The 13,110-nt window shown below is 40.5% G+C and overlaps 1 protein-coding gene across 1 annotated transcript in view; it reads right to left on the bottom strand.

Moving 5' to 3' along the window:
• Window positions 1-13,110, bottom strand: part of LTN1 (listerin E3 ubiquitin protein ligase 1) — a 29,419-nt gene that overhangs the window by 605 nt on the left and 15,704 nt on the right. Inside the window, exons 16-29 of the mRNA XM_081199570.1 lie at window positions 12,617-12,818; window positions 11,157-11,316; window positions 10,815-10,919; window positions 9,132-9,274; window positions 8,562-8,697; window positions 8,084-8,225; window positions 7,119-7,332; window positions 6,203-6,440; window positions 5,121-5,195; window positions 2,879-3,065; window positions 2,027-2,198; window positions 1,687-1,907; window positions 924-1,118; window positions 121-288 (exon numbers count right to left, since the gene is read on the bottom strand). Coding sequence (XP_081055696.1) covers window positions 121-288; window positions 924-1,118; window positions 1,687-1,907; window positions 2,027-2,198; window positions 2,879-3,065; window positions 5,121-5,195; window positions 6,203-6,440; window positions 7,119-7,332; window positions 8,084-8,225; window positions 8,562-8,697; window positions 9,132-9,274; window positions 10,815-10,919; window positions 11,157-11,316; window positions 12,617-12,818 — 2,358 coding nt within the window. The remainder of the gene's footprint in view (window positions 1-120; window positions 289-923; window positions 1,119-1,686; window positions 1,908-2,026; window positions 2,199-2,878; window positions 3,066-5,120; window positions 5,196-6,202; window positions 6,441-7,118; window positions 7,333-8,083; window positions 8,226-8,561; window positions 8,698-9,131; window positions 9,275-10,814; window positions 10,920-11,156; window positions 11,317-12,616; window positions 12,819-13,110) is intronic.

The following is a 13,110-nucleotide window of genomic DNA, read 5'->3' as shown; positions in this document are numbered from 1 at the left end:
CTCAATTTTACTGAAACTCAACTAGTTTTGTGGATTTGACTACTCCTAAAGCCACTGAAGCTTTCTGTGTCTTCTTTTATTTAAAACTTGGTTCAGAATTTGTCTCTTCCATGTACTTACCAGACAGGCTGAATGGAACTTTTTCTTGCATGTTCTGCAAGCTTTTTTAGGGAGAGAGTAGTTAGAGCCATGTATGACTGAGAAACAGATCATACAGTCTTCAACACCCTCAAAGCGTTTATCCACATTGTTTTTCCATAATGCTAAGCCTTCCATTATACTTCCGTTCTAAAAGAAAATAAGTTGTCTCAGGAATCAATAATTCATCATTTCAAGTTTGTCTTTAGAGAATTTCACTTCTCATACTGGTTCACAGTCCTTTCAACTATTTTACAAGGAAGTTATACCATAGTTTGAAAGTTTTTTTACAGCATGGTGTCCCACCATTAATGCTGTCTACTACATAATAAAGTACTCCACTGTATCTGGTGACCATTTAGTTCTGTTGCTATAGTTTTAGCAAGAGTTGTTTTCCATAGATCAGAATCTGCCAAGCATACATTTTACTTAATAGCTATACTACACAACTTTCTTCTAAAAAAGAACAGGAGTTTTGACTGACGCAGCTGCCATTTCAATGGCAAGGGCTTTTGGGAGTGCAGACCTGACTGGATCCATGCTTGGAAAGTACTTCCCTCTCCCTGCTCAGTTAGGGACTGGACATTTTTTGCAAGTGCAAATTCAGGAGGAGGCAATTTCGGTACCCATGCGGATAGCATTCAGATTGAAGGTTCTATTGAGCTAGACAGAATGGAGCTGTCCAATGATGAGCAGCTGCCCTGCTATTCTGCACCCACCTGCTGTTCAGAGCAGGCCTAACCTGTGGATAATAATACATGGCAAGGACTAAACCATCATAGTACCTGATGAGTGAGATATGTGCTCAACTGTAGCATCCAATTGCGCCATTGCTGCACTGCTACACCAACTCTCTTTCCACTCTCAACAGTTATGGAACCCAGGGGGTAATTTGGAGGAAGCTGTATTATCAGTTCAATGAATATATCATCAACCGAGTAGGTAGCAATGACTTCTCGCGTAGCAGATCGAGCTTTTACCTGTGTGGAAAAACAAATCCATAGCAGGCAGAATACTTGTCAAAAAGGCATATAACAGATAATTTGGAATGCACCTAAAATATATACACTTGTAAAGTGTACTTGCAATATACTTCTATTCCTCCCCTCACTGAAATATGTGCAATGTTTTTAACTGTGGCCAGAAAAGAGATACTGAAAGTGGCTGCTTATAGAAGAGATCTGCCCTGGAAATGACAGCACAATATCTGCAACATTCATGAGCACAAATATCTTTCTTTTTCTATTTAATAAGCAGAAGTAACAATCCTGGAATAGTTCTGTGTGCTCCCACAAATACCAGAAGGCATTTCCAGACATTAATTTGTTGAGAGATTGATATTAACTGAAGTATCTCATACAATAGAATAATACATAGACTGCAGATGATCACTGCCCTAATTCAGAGCACTATATATGCACAAACCTGTTTTCCAGAAACAACCTTAAAGTGTGTGCTTCTGATTGAACACTCGATGGTAATTTACTTTCTACAGTATCAAACTTGTCAAAGAATGAAATAAATTTATGTAGATAAGATGATACTAACCATCATTCCATTAAACAACTGTGTACTGGTCTGCACTGAAGATATTTCTTGTAAAGAAAGTACACTGCTGACATATTTGCTTGTAAATTTATCTACAGTGTTGAAGACTCGTTTCTCGCAGCTATTCCACCAAAGACGAACCATGGCTGGCAAATCTTTTAATGTCATACAGTAAACAGAACATGCCAAATGAGGGATGTGGGAAGACAGCGATGAGGTGTCTGGATAAAAAATGGGGGAAGTGGTTTGTAAATGAGAACAGTTAAATTACATCTCCACAGTTGTTTCATACAATGAAAGGAATTCAATGTCAATTAAAGCTAAAACTATTTGGACTGACCTTTGACGTCTAAGTCAAGCTCCTCAGTAAAGTATGTTTTTACATCCTTACTTGGGAGTTCAGCTGTTGATCCTGGAAAGGCTGGATTTTCTGGCATAAGCCTGAACAGGTGATACAATAGTTTATTCAAACTCTTAGTTCTTCGTAGATATTGTGAGTAAAGAGCTCGCAGCTGGTGGTGAAACCATACAAAAATTATTCCCAATAAAATCTGTTCTCAGAAGCATTAAAACTGAAGGAATGTATACAATGGGAGTATGAAAAGGCTTGGTGGGATTCACAGCAGATTAGACAAGACTGTTTTTATACTTGCAAGGAAATTCATGGTAATGCATTGGCCAAACTATTTAAAAAAATAAGATACAACATCACAAATACATATTTCTATGGAGCAATTTAGCAATGTCAATTTGACATGTGCTGGTAAGATTGCCTTGGGTTTCATGTTGCCAGGTATGAAACATACCCTATGTGCTTCCAAGTCTTTCCTTCTTACAGCCAGATGCTACAAGACAATATCATTTATCCAAACTGGCATGAGAACAACCATAACCCTTGTTCAGATATATGAATGTACTTTTTTCTCAATGACAAAAATGACTTGGGAATACTAGTAAAATAGATAGTGGAACACCATATGACAGCTATTTTGAAGCTCCAAGTTCTGGGCAAAAAGATTTGAAATGCTTTTATTTGTACTAATGGTTTTCAAGCAAAAGGCTTGCTTATTTCCTACTGCTGTGGATTAGGAATAACTGAACACAGTTGAATTCATTTGTCAGTAGAAGGATGTGGAGAAATACATGGGTATATGTGTGTCACAGGGTGATAAAGATAAACCCTTTAATTCACCTGAGAAGATGCTGCCTTGAAGAAAGTTAGTATTAATTTCCAGGTGAGGAGGTATCCCAAAACAAGGCAAAACTCATCACTTAGTGGTTGAATAACTGCAAACTCTCCAACTGGAATGCCTTCTAGGATGTTTTCCAGTAACTCCTCCTGAGTGGCAAGCACAGTCATAAGAGCTGCTGGTGGGGACCTAAAGTCAGGGCAGCAAAGGTGTTATTTTTTTACACTCAGATCAGTTTCCATTGTACCAAACATGTAAGCACATTAAGCAATGCCATGTTATCTCAAGCATCTCAATGGAGGACTTTTTCTCCAGGAGAATTTCATTTTATTTTCATTTCCTTGATGCCAACACCTAGAATGTGCTACCAGGTGCTACCAAGGTGACAAAGAACTTCTTCCAGATCAAAATATGTGATTTGGGAGTTAAACCAGCCCTACTGAACAAGCCCAGAGCAAGGAGCAAAAAGATCTATAGAGAAATAAAGCAATTGGCTACTCCCAAGGCAGAATCGCTGCTTAAAATTGTGAATGTGTTACCCAGTTTAAAGGCTAGCTTGCCCTACTTAGAACACCATGATAGCTATATACTACCCCCCCCCCAGGAGTGGAGGTCTGAGTCCTCAACACAGAGGTTCAATGGCAGGAGACAATTACCGCCCTCACATTGTGTTTGTAGGCTTCCCATAGGTATCTGGTTGGCTATGAGAGATGGGATGCTGGACCAGATGAGACTATGGTCTGATCCAACAAGGTTCTTATGTCCCTAAATGTGAACACATCAGGAAGAAGAGAACAAACACGGAACATTACTCTTTCCCAGTTCTTTGGGCGTGTACCTTCTGCAACTATGTGACAGCTCCTGATGCGCGTGCACACACATACACACACAAACACAATACAGTGGTACCCCGCAAGACGAATGCCTCGCAAGACGGAAAACCCGCAAGACGAAAGGGTTTTCTGTTTTGGAGGCGCTTCGCAAGACGAATTTCCCTATGGGCTTGCTTCGCAAGACGAAAGCCCATAGGGAAATCTCCGGGGACCTGTTTTAAATTGCTGGCGGTCGGGAGCAAAGACTTTCGCCCACAGCCGGCCTTCAGAAGAGGTCCTGGACCTCTTCTGAAGGCCGGCGGGGGGCAAAAGTCTTTGCTCCCCCCCGCCTGCCTTCCCGGGACAGCGGAGACTTCTCCGCTGCCCCGGGCGATCTTAAAATGCTGGCGGGCGGGAGCGAAGCGTTCGCTGCCGACCCCCAGCATTTTAAAATCTCCCCGGGACAGCAGAGAAGCAGCCCCCTGCGACCCTCTCCCGGCTGGAGAGGTGACGTGCGCCTATGGCAGGAGCCTCCATAGGCGCGCGTCACCTCTCCAGCTGGGAGAGCGCGCGCGGGGCTAAAGCAGCCCCCTGCGACCCTCCCCCCGCTGGAGAGGTGACGCGCGCCTATGGCAGGAGCCTCCATAGGCGCGGGTCACCTCTCCAGCTGGGAGAGCGCGCGGGGGGCTAAAGCAGCCCCCTGAGACCCTCTCCTGGCTGGAGAGGTGACGCGCGCCTATGGCAGGAGCCTCCATAGGCGCGCGTCACCTCTCCAGCTGGGAGAGCGCGCGCGGGGCTAAAGCAGCCCCCTGCGACCCTCTCCCGGCTGGAGAGGTGACGCGCGCCTATGGCAAGCTCCGGGGACAGGAGGGCTTTGCTCCCGACCCCCAGCATTTTAAAATCTCCCCGGGACAGCAGAGACTTCGCTCCCGCCCGCCAGCATTTTAGAATCGCCCCGGGACAGCAGGGGCTTTTAAAATGCTGGCGGTCGGCAGCAAAGCCCTCCTGTCCCCGGAGCTTGCAGGGCGGGAGGTGGGAAGAAGGGCTTTTCTTCCCACCACCAGCCTTCAGAACAGCCTTCTGAAGGCTGGGGGTGGGAAGAAAAGCCCTTGTTCCCCCCCCCCAGCCTTCAGAAGAGGTCGGGGGACAGACTGTCCCCGGACCTGGTCTGAAGGCGGTTTCCCTAGGAACGCATTGATTTTCAATGCATTCCTATGGGAAACCGTGCTTCGCAAGACGAAAAACTCGCAAGAAGAAAAAACTTGCGGAACGAATTAATTTCGTCCTGCGAGGCACCACTGTATTGAGAATCACAGGTGCATCTTCCCACTTAAGCCGTGAAAATCCAAGTCTGGCAAGTGGTTGGAACATTTTAACATTCTACTATGATAGGCAGTTGCTTCATTCATTATATAAATAAAATGAAACGTACAATGATAGCTCCTCCTCTTCATCACCATAGGATTTGAGATCCTCATTGTCAAATTTAGGCAAGCCAGACATTAACCTGAAATTTAGAAAAATTAAAAAGCAGAGATTTTATCCATATTTTTAAGGCCCAACATTATCTGTTCTGAAAAGGATTTCAACATCGGATATTACTAGCAAGTAAGCACACCATTAGGTGGTGCTGTGGGTTAAACCACAGAGCCCAGGACTTGCCGATCAGAAGGTCGGCAGTTTGAATCCCCGCGACGGGGTGAGCTCCCGTTGCTCGGTCCCAGCTCCTGCCAACCTAGCAGTTCGAAAGCACGTCGAAGTGCAAGTAGATAAATAGGTACCACTCTGGCGGAAAGGAAATGGCATTTCTGTGTGCTGCTCTGGTTCGCCAGAAGCGGCTTAGTCATGCTGGCCACATGACCCAGAAGCTGTATGCCGGCTCCCTCGGCCAATAAAGCGAGATGAGCGCTGCAACCCTAGAGTTGGCCACGACTGGACCTAATGGCCCTTTACCTTTACTATAGCACACCATTATGTATTGGAATCATGTGTTTACAGAGATGCTACAAAGAAATAGCTTGCATCGTTACCCTCATCCTCAGTATTAACCCTTATTATATTTAGTGCCTGACAAAATAAATATAAGGGACACAATAGTTCAAAACTAGAGAAGATGGAAGGGCAGAGGGGTGAAAGAGACTCTGCATTCATCCCTTTGCTCTCCCTCTTCCTCTATGCCCCCTTGGTAAGTCTCTTTATTCGGAATCAGTAGAGCGATCTAGCAGATGCCTACAGGACAATAGTGGTCACCATTCCCTCTGAGAGGAGGCCAATACCATTTCGTGTAGGAGCTCCCTGGTGGACTTGATGTGGAAATAGTGGTTAGTCAGTGTGCCTTTCATCTTCAAGGCAGACCTAGAAATCAAGAAGCCCTACATAGGCTCTAGTTTGGAAAGACTGCACCTTTCAAACTAATGTGAGCAATTGGTTATGCTAATATGTTCCCTGGTCTATTTCTAAATACATATTCTATGCTATAACAAGATCAAAGTATTTATGGAGGGGATAACTTACTTATTTAACATGTGGTAGACTGTGATTTGAACAGGTCTAGCTCTGAAGAGCAGCATTGGAGAAAAAGTATTTAACAAGGTTTGCAGTTTATCAGGGAGATTTGTCTTCTGGCCAGCAACAAATTTGGCAGGAAGTTTGTGGTTCAATAACTGATCCTTTGAAATGTACATTAAAGCTTTCCCCAAAGATTTCAACATGAAATTCTGAAATGATGTTTCCAATGCATCTTTTTCTTTTCCTGTTCAGACAAGAGAATTCACAATTTTAATTCATCTTAGCAAGTTTACATTATAGAATAATTAGTTCTCCTGGAAAACTATTCAAAAAGGTAACATACAAATGTGATATTGTACTCTTAAAGGACTCCTCCGATTTATTGACAACTCATCTTGATTTAAACACATAAAGCTTATGTGGTAGTTAGACTACGTTTGGCCTTGCTAACATCTTTCCATTAAGAATTTGTTCATCCCATAATGTTCAGTATTTTTCCCATTCAATTTCCTAACCAAAAAATATATATTAAAAAAATTGATTCCTTGTGGCAGAATGTTTTACTCTACTTTAACTGTATAAACCTAAATTTCCAGTATGCCCTTGAATCCCTCCAGAAAAACAGTGACAGTCTGGAAGCACCCAGCACACTAAATTTACATGCTTTCCTGAATGGATTGCAAAAAGTGAAGTATTTCCAGAGCATGGCTGAAAGTCTCATTTTTTATCAATGAGCTTAACAGCCTAACCAGGTAAACAGACCACCACGGTACACAAACAGAACAGTCTTGGAGACTGAAAAGTTCTGTATTTCTAAGACTGTTAGATAAAACTGCAATCTTAAGATGCAGTAAAGCAGAGTGTCCAAAATATTAGTTACTTTTCCATATTATATTGTATACTTGTCATTTGCCAGACTTACTTGTAATTTTTACCAGCAAAGATAAAAGTAAACTATGAATGCCTTCAGAAAAGAATTCCTGCCATTCAGCCACGAGGTTTGGTGGAAGTTTTTCAGTGATTTCAGGAGTTGCTGCCTGGAAAAAAGCACTCGAGGCAGCACTCAAGTCGCAGCTGACACAGGCAAACACTTGCACAAGGGCAACAGGAAAGACTGCCTGGCTGTCACTTGTTGTCTGGAAAAGAAAGAAGAACATCAGGATGGGCTTTATTTTTCCTTTTTAAAAAAACAACAACTGAGGAATTTCAATAACACCCATTCAAAGAATAATTTTAATCTAAAAGTTACACATTTTCTTAAAACATTAATGACAACAAACCCTTCTATAACAAATCAAAGCAATTTCTTTAAGTATAAAAATAGATCCCAATAGTCTTTTCTCTCTCTAATGATGAAGAGAATGGCAGGATCTATATGTTGGTAAGAGTATGGTAAGAGATTGTAGGGGTTTGGAGCCTCGTGGTCCCTTCTTCCAACTCTACAATTCTACGATTCTATGTTCTATATTTCTTCTTTTACCCTCATTTTGACATGATTCTTGTTCCACATTTTTATCCATACCTCTTTGTACAAGGTCAGGTGTAACATTTATCAGTTAAGCATATTTTAGCAAAATAAACTACCAGTTACGTTTTGTTGAACATGTTGTGGAACTGGTGCACAGGACTAGATTGAGCTCAGATAATCTTAAATGTGTTCTGAAATTTTTGCTTCATAAAAGTTCAAAACATTTACTGTAGCCAATTTTACAGTAAAACCATACAATAATATTACTTAAGTTCACATGATAGGCTGTTGCCGCATATTTTAGATTTCTCAAAGGCAGGAACTGCCACCCAGTGGATTCACAAAGAAAAATATCTGCACTCTCAGGACTTCATGCAGAGGCCTTAATATCATTCCCTACATTTAAGTTTGCTTCTTACCTCTAACCAGGCCAGCATGGAACACATGACAAAATCCCACTCACTCTCCAGCAAAGTGGAAGGATCATTCAGCAACAAAGAAATAAACCGGATCATCTCTATGTTCAAGCCAAGCACCTGTGGGCTTCCTTCCCGTAGATTGCTGGGGGGCAGGGAGGAAAATTACAAAAAAGAAAATTAATCAGGCAGCGGATTTTGTAAAGTATTTTTTTTCCCAATATTTGTGAACACTGCAGAAAGCAAAGAGGAATTCCCCCTTCTCTCACACACAGGAGGAATACCTCTGTTAAGTTAATGCCTATTAAGACAAAGGGAGATCCTCTAAAAAGAAAAGTATGCTTCTTGCTACAGAAATATTGTTTACACTTACACAAATTTCAAACAGTTATTTAATTGAATTGCAGCCCTATTATAAATATAACCATTTCAGCCGTGCAACACAGGCCAGTCATAATAAAACTGTAATAAAGCTACCCACCAGCTAAAAAGAAAGCTGTCCTCATAGTCATTTCGCCAGGATATGATGATTTTTAATATTCCAGGCATTAGATCTCCATAATCAATGCTTCCACAATTCAAGCAGGAATTTAAAATAGCAAGATATCCAAAAGCTCCTAAAACAGAGTCAAATGCTAGATTTAAAATATCACATTAAATGTTATTGAAAACAACAAGAAAAGCAGTAAATTAGAAGCAGAACAAGATGTGAACACTGGTGGTTGGATGCAAGATCAGAAAAAGGTAAGTTAAATAATTCCTAACGTTCAGCTTTTAAAAGGGCATCCATATTGCATTTTCTTCAATCTGTAATAAATCAGAACTTGTCTAAAAGAAACTTAGATTTACCATTTATCTAATGAGTACGCTTAATAATATGCACCTTGGAAAAAGCACTTAACAATACACTGATTCGTCAAGAGCCTTTTCCTCTCTCATGAAGAGCAGAAGCAATTCTCAAAGGCAAGCAAACATCTAATTAAACCGGTGCATTAAAAATATGACTCCTACAAGCTAATGAAACGTTGGAGATAATATTTAAAGCACAGACCATCAGTACTGTAAAGTCCACTTTCATTGCAGGTCATTAGTTTAGCAGTGCACTGAATGACAAGCTCTTCCTTGTCTTCCTGAAGTAAAAATGGAGACAGATTCTGAAGTGTGTGCAAGTTGCCTTCCGTTAATGGAAAAAACCTGTCCAAGAAAATGACACATCAGCAGACAATCTGGAAATCAGTACGATGTCCACAGATAAAATGCAAAGTAATTCAGAAGGGCCATGAAACAGGGAAAGTTTTGTTGCAGAATTTTATGAAGAAATAGGATTTGCACAACCACAAACCAGGACCCCCAGAGCATTTATTTGAAACAGACAGGACTCTCCACCAAAGGGAATTAAAGCATATAGGAAAGGAGGGGGGATCAGGAATGCTGAAGATGTTCCATTTCTGTTTCTCATGCTATTTTACATCTATATGAAGTAACCAAGGTGATCAGGCCAAAGTGTCTTTAATAGCTCTGTCACTCATCATTTACACCTACTAGGCTTAGGGAAGCTGTAGAAATAGTGAACAGATGTCAGGAGAGAGCATGTAACTCCAACGCTGTACCAGCTGTACTGATTGACATGGGCCCAGAAGAGCTGTGGCAAAGTGCTGGTTACCTTTAAAGCTCTAAATGACTTGGGCTATCTGAAAGATCACCTGCTCCCATATGACTGTGCCTTAAGATCCGCTATAAAAGCTCTGCTTGCAGAACCGCCAGCAACATCAATAAGGCTGGTGGTTACAGAAGACATGGCATTTTCAGTGCTGTCCCCATCATTATGGAACTCCTTCGCATGGAAAGAGCAGTTGGCTCTCCTGTTGATTGTTTAAAGACTCTAAATACCTAACTTTTAACCACAATTTTAAATGATGATTTGAGGTTAGTCCGGGTTTATGTAATATAATTTGTCAGTATTTTACTATTATATTTTCTATTTTATCACTTTAAAATAGGGGCAGGAGGGTATATGGCACTGTTGTTGGGGATGGGGGGAAAGAAAAATATGGATTTTAAATGTTTTATTATGTGAACCACCTTAAGGTGTTATGGCCTGAAAGACAGTACAGGCAACTTCCCACTCGCACAAGGGTTGCATTCCTGGCTGCCGCGCATGTCAGCGGGATGTCCATCAGTCTATTCCGCCCCATTCCACCCCCTTTTGGCGCCAAAAGCAGCAGATGCGCCACCAAATATCAAAGTACGTATCAACAATACAGAATATTTTTACCATTTTGCGTTACTTGTAGCCAACAAATTGTGACCCAACAACCATATTTCATCCGAGTCATGATGCATGACATATGTTATAGGTGAAGTAATTCCATCCAAATTCAAAGCTATTGTTGTTTATTGTCTATGTTGTTTAGGAACCAGGTGCAGTGAAACATCATTTCCACCTCATACTCATGTGATACATGTGCTTCTCTTGAAGAGGGAGAAGGTCTTTATCATAGAGTGGCTCCAATTTGGAGCAAAGCTTGAAAATCCAAACAGCCTAGTTATATGATCACTAATATGCACTTTTATCACTGCCATCTGATTTTGGACCAGAGCAGTGCTGGCCATATCCTCTCTCTTTATTATGTGAGACACAATGTGGGCCTTTCCTCCCATTTCCTACTTTAATCAATGGGGCAGCAGTAGGTGTGATCACAGTCTAAGAAAAACTACAAGCCTACTATCATACCTTTCTGATGTACTGAATAGTCCTTTTATCTCACAGGATGCAATATTCTCAGTTTTTATCAATTTAGCCATGGTTAAGGCCCAAAGTCGTCCACAGTCTTTTGATCTATGGAATAATAAAGTTTCTGTGATAAATCTGGTTTATTTAAAGACAAGATAAATGTTCATTTTTATTTATTATTGATGTGAACAATTCACAAGGAGACAAACTTCAGATTAGATAACAAAAGTGATACCTGAACAGGAAGAACTGGGATATTTGTTGCTTTCTAATGAAAGCTGTTTGAGAAACAATTGTTTGTTTTTTGAGAAACAATGATTTCAAAAATAAAAAAATACCTACCTATTGAATAATATTCTTAATAGGCCATTTGTATTAGTGAGTATGCATAATTTTTCACATGAAATATCCATTACTTGCAGGTGGTGAAGGAATTCAATAAGAAGGCTGGGTGGGTTTGCTAGTTCTTCAATCCACTGTAAGGCATATAGCTGTTCTGCGACTAGAACAACAACAACAGAACAATATCTGAACAGTATAATCGAGCAAATGAATTCATTGCTAACCTTTTAATAGTTATTAAACATATAATTGAACATGGTAAAATTTATACTGCAACAATAACCAGAGGAAGCTGTTTATATAATGAACAATGTCCTTTTAATATACATGTTTCAAATTTCTAACTATTATCCCACAAATCAACTATAATCTCATTTTACAGATAGGTAAACTGAAGCTCAGAGATGGGGATATATGCGTTTGTCACCTAATTCTAAATCCAACACTCCACTTATTAGGCTACACAATAGACTGTGCAGGGCAGGAGTTCCTTGTTCGTATCAGAACTTTTATGACACTGAAAGCTTTCACACACAAGGTATTTCCTATTCATTTCAAAAGAGGAGGCGTCTCCATGTACACAAAAGAACTTTCTGCCCTACAATTAAAATAAATAGGGATGCCTGTGCATGTAACAGTGGTCTGTTTCACGTGCCACTGTTTACCATAGTTAAGTTTAACTGTGGTTTAAAGCAAAGGTTGGGAACCATTGGCTCTCCAGATGTTGCTGAACAACCCCTTCCAGCAGCCCCAGCAAGCATGACCAATGACCAGGGATGATGGGTGTTTTACTTTAGCAAGATCTTAAGGAGCCAAACGTTCCCCACATCTAGTTTAAAGGAAAACACACAGCATGCACAGAGCAAAAATTATGGCTGCTTCACTCCTTCTCTGCTCCTACTGTGGACACTGCTGCCAGCAGCTAAGGCATGGTTTGGTTTAAAGTTGCATTTGAACCTGTGCTCATTGTTTGCCTTTTTCCATACAAACCTCAAGTTGTAATCAAGCTTTGTTCTGGCCTTAGCACTTATGGCTTGTTTCAGGGAACAAACAATGAGTCTGGGAAACAATGAACATAATGTCAAGACAAACCACGGCTTAGCTCCTGGCAGCAGCAAGAGGGAGGGAGGAACTATGCTGCTGTGATTTTCAACCCATACACCAGTACACAGCACATTCACTTTTAAACCAACTGTGATTTCAAGTTATGTACACACAAGCCTAGTGTAAATCATAACACAGAAAGCATTAAAAATGCCACTCAATTATAATCCTAGCATATCTTTATCAATTCACAGTTTTCAAATATCAGTTGTCCCTTTAAAATATTTTACATAAATAAATGTATGTCACACTTCTCTTTGACAACAGGACCCTACAGAAACTGGTAAGAAAATAAATTATAAATCGCAAACAATAAGATTTTTAAAAGTTTGATTTCTTTCTTTTTTGTCACTTACTGATATTTTCAATTTTGCTTCTTTCCACTTCATGGTTTTCAACCCCTTTTCTCAGTATTAATAATGTCATTCTGCTTAACAGAGCTGCAGTACATAGGTGGCTTGGAAGTTTTCCCATGTAACAAAGCTTCTGATCTTTCACCATTTCAGGTATTTCACAATTCATACTCAGTCTTCCTTCCAAAAGTGGTTTCTTTAACCACTACAGCAACACATAGGAAGTAAAAAAGTTGAATTTAAATTTTCCCCGGAGTCATACAATATTGTATTTTTTTCATTACCGTTCACATAATAGGAATGTTGCATTAATATTATGCATTTTAATAACAATTAGCAACAATTGACTATAGTTAAAAGTTAGCACATAAAACTAATTATCAAGAGACATATTTACGGCACATAGATAACATGCACTCTTCATGCAGAATCTGGTGGCCTGCTCGTTCATGTTGCTTTAGTCGTATGTTTGTGATTGCAACAAAAAATTGGTCCCA

The sequence above is a fragment of the Podarcis bocagei genome (genome assembly GCF_964188305.1).
Source record: "Podarcis bocagei genome assembly, chromosome: 6".
In the NCBI taxonomy this organism is placed as follows: domain Eukaryota; kingdom Metazoa; phylum Chordata; class Lepidosauria; order Squamata; family Lacertidae; genus Podarcis; species Podarcis bocagei.
This window is presented reverse-complemented; position numbering and strand designations above follow the sequence as displayed.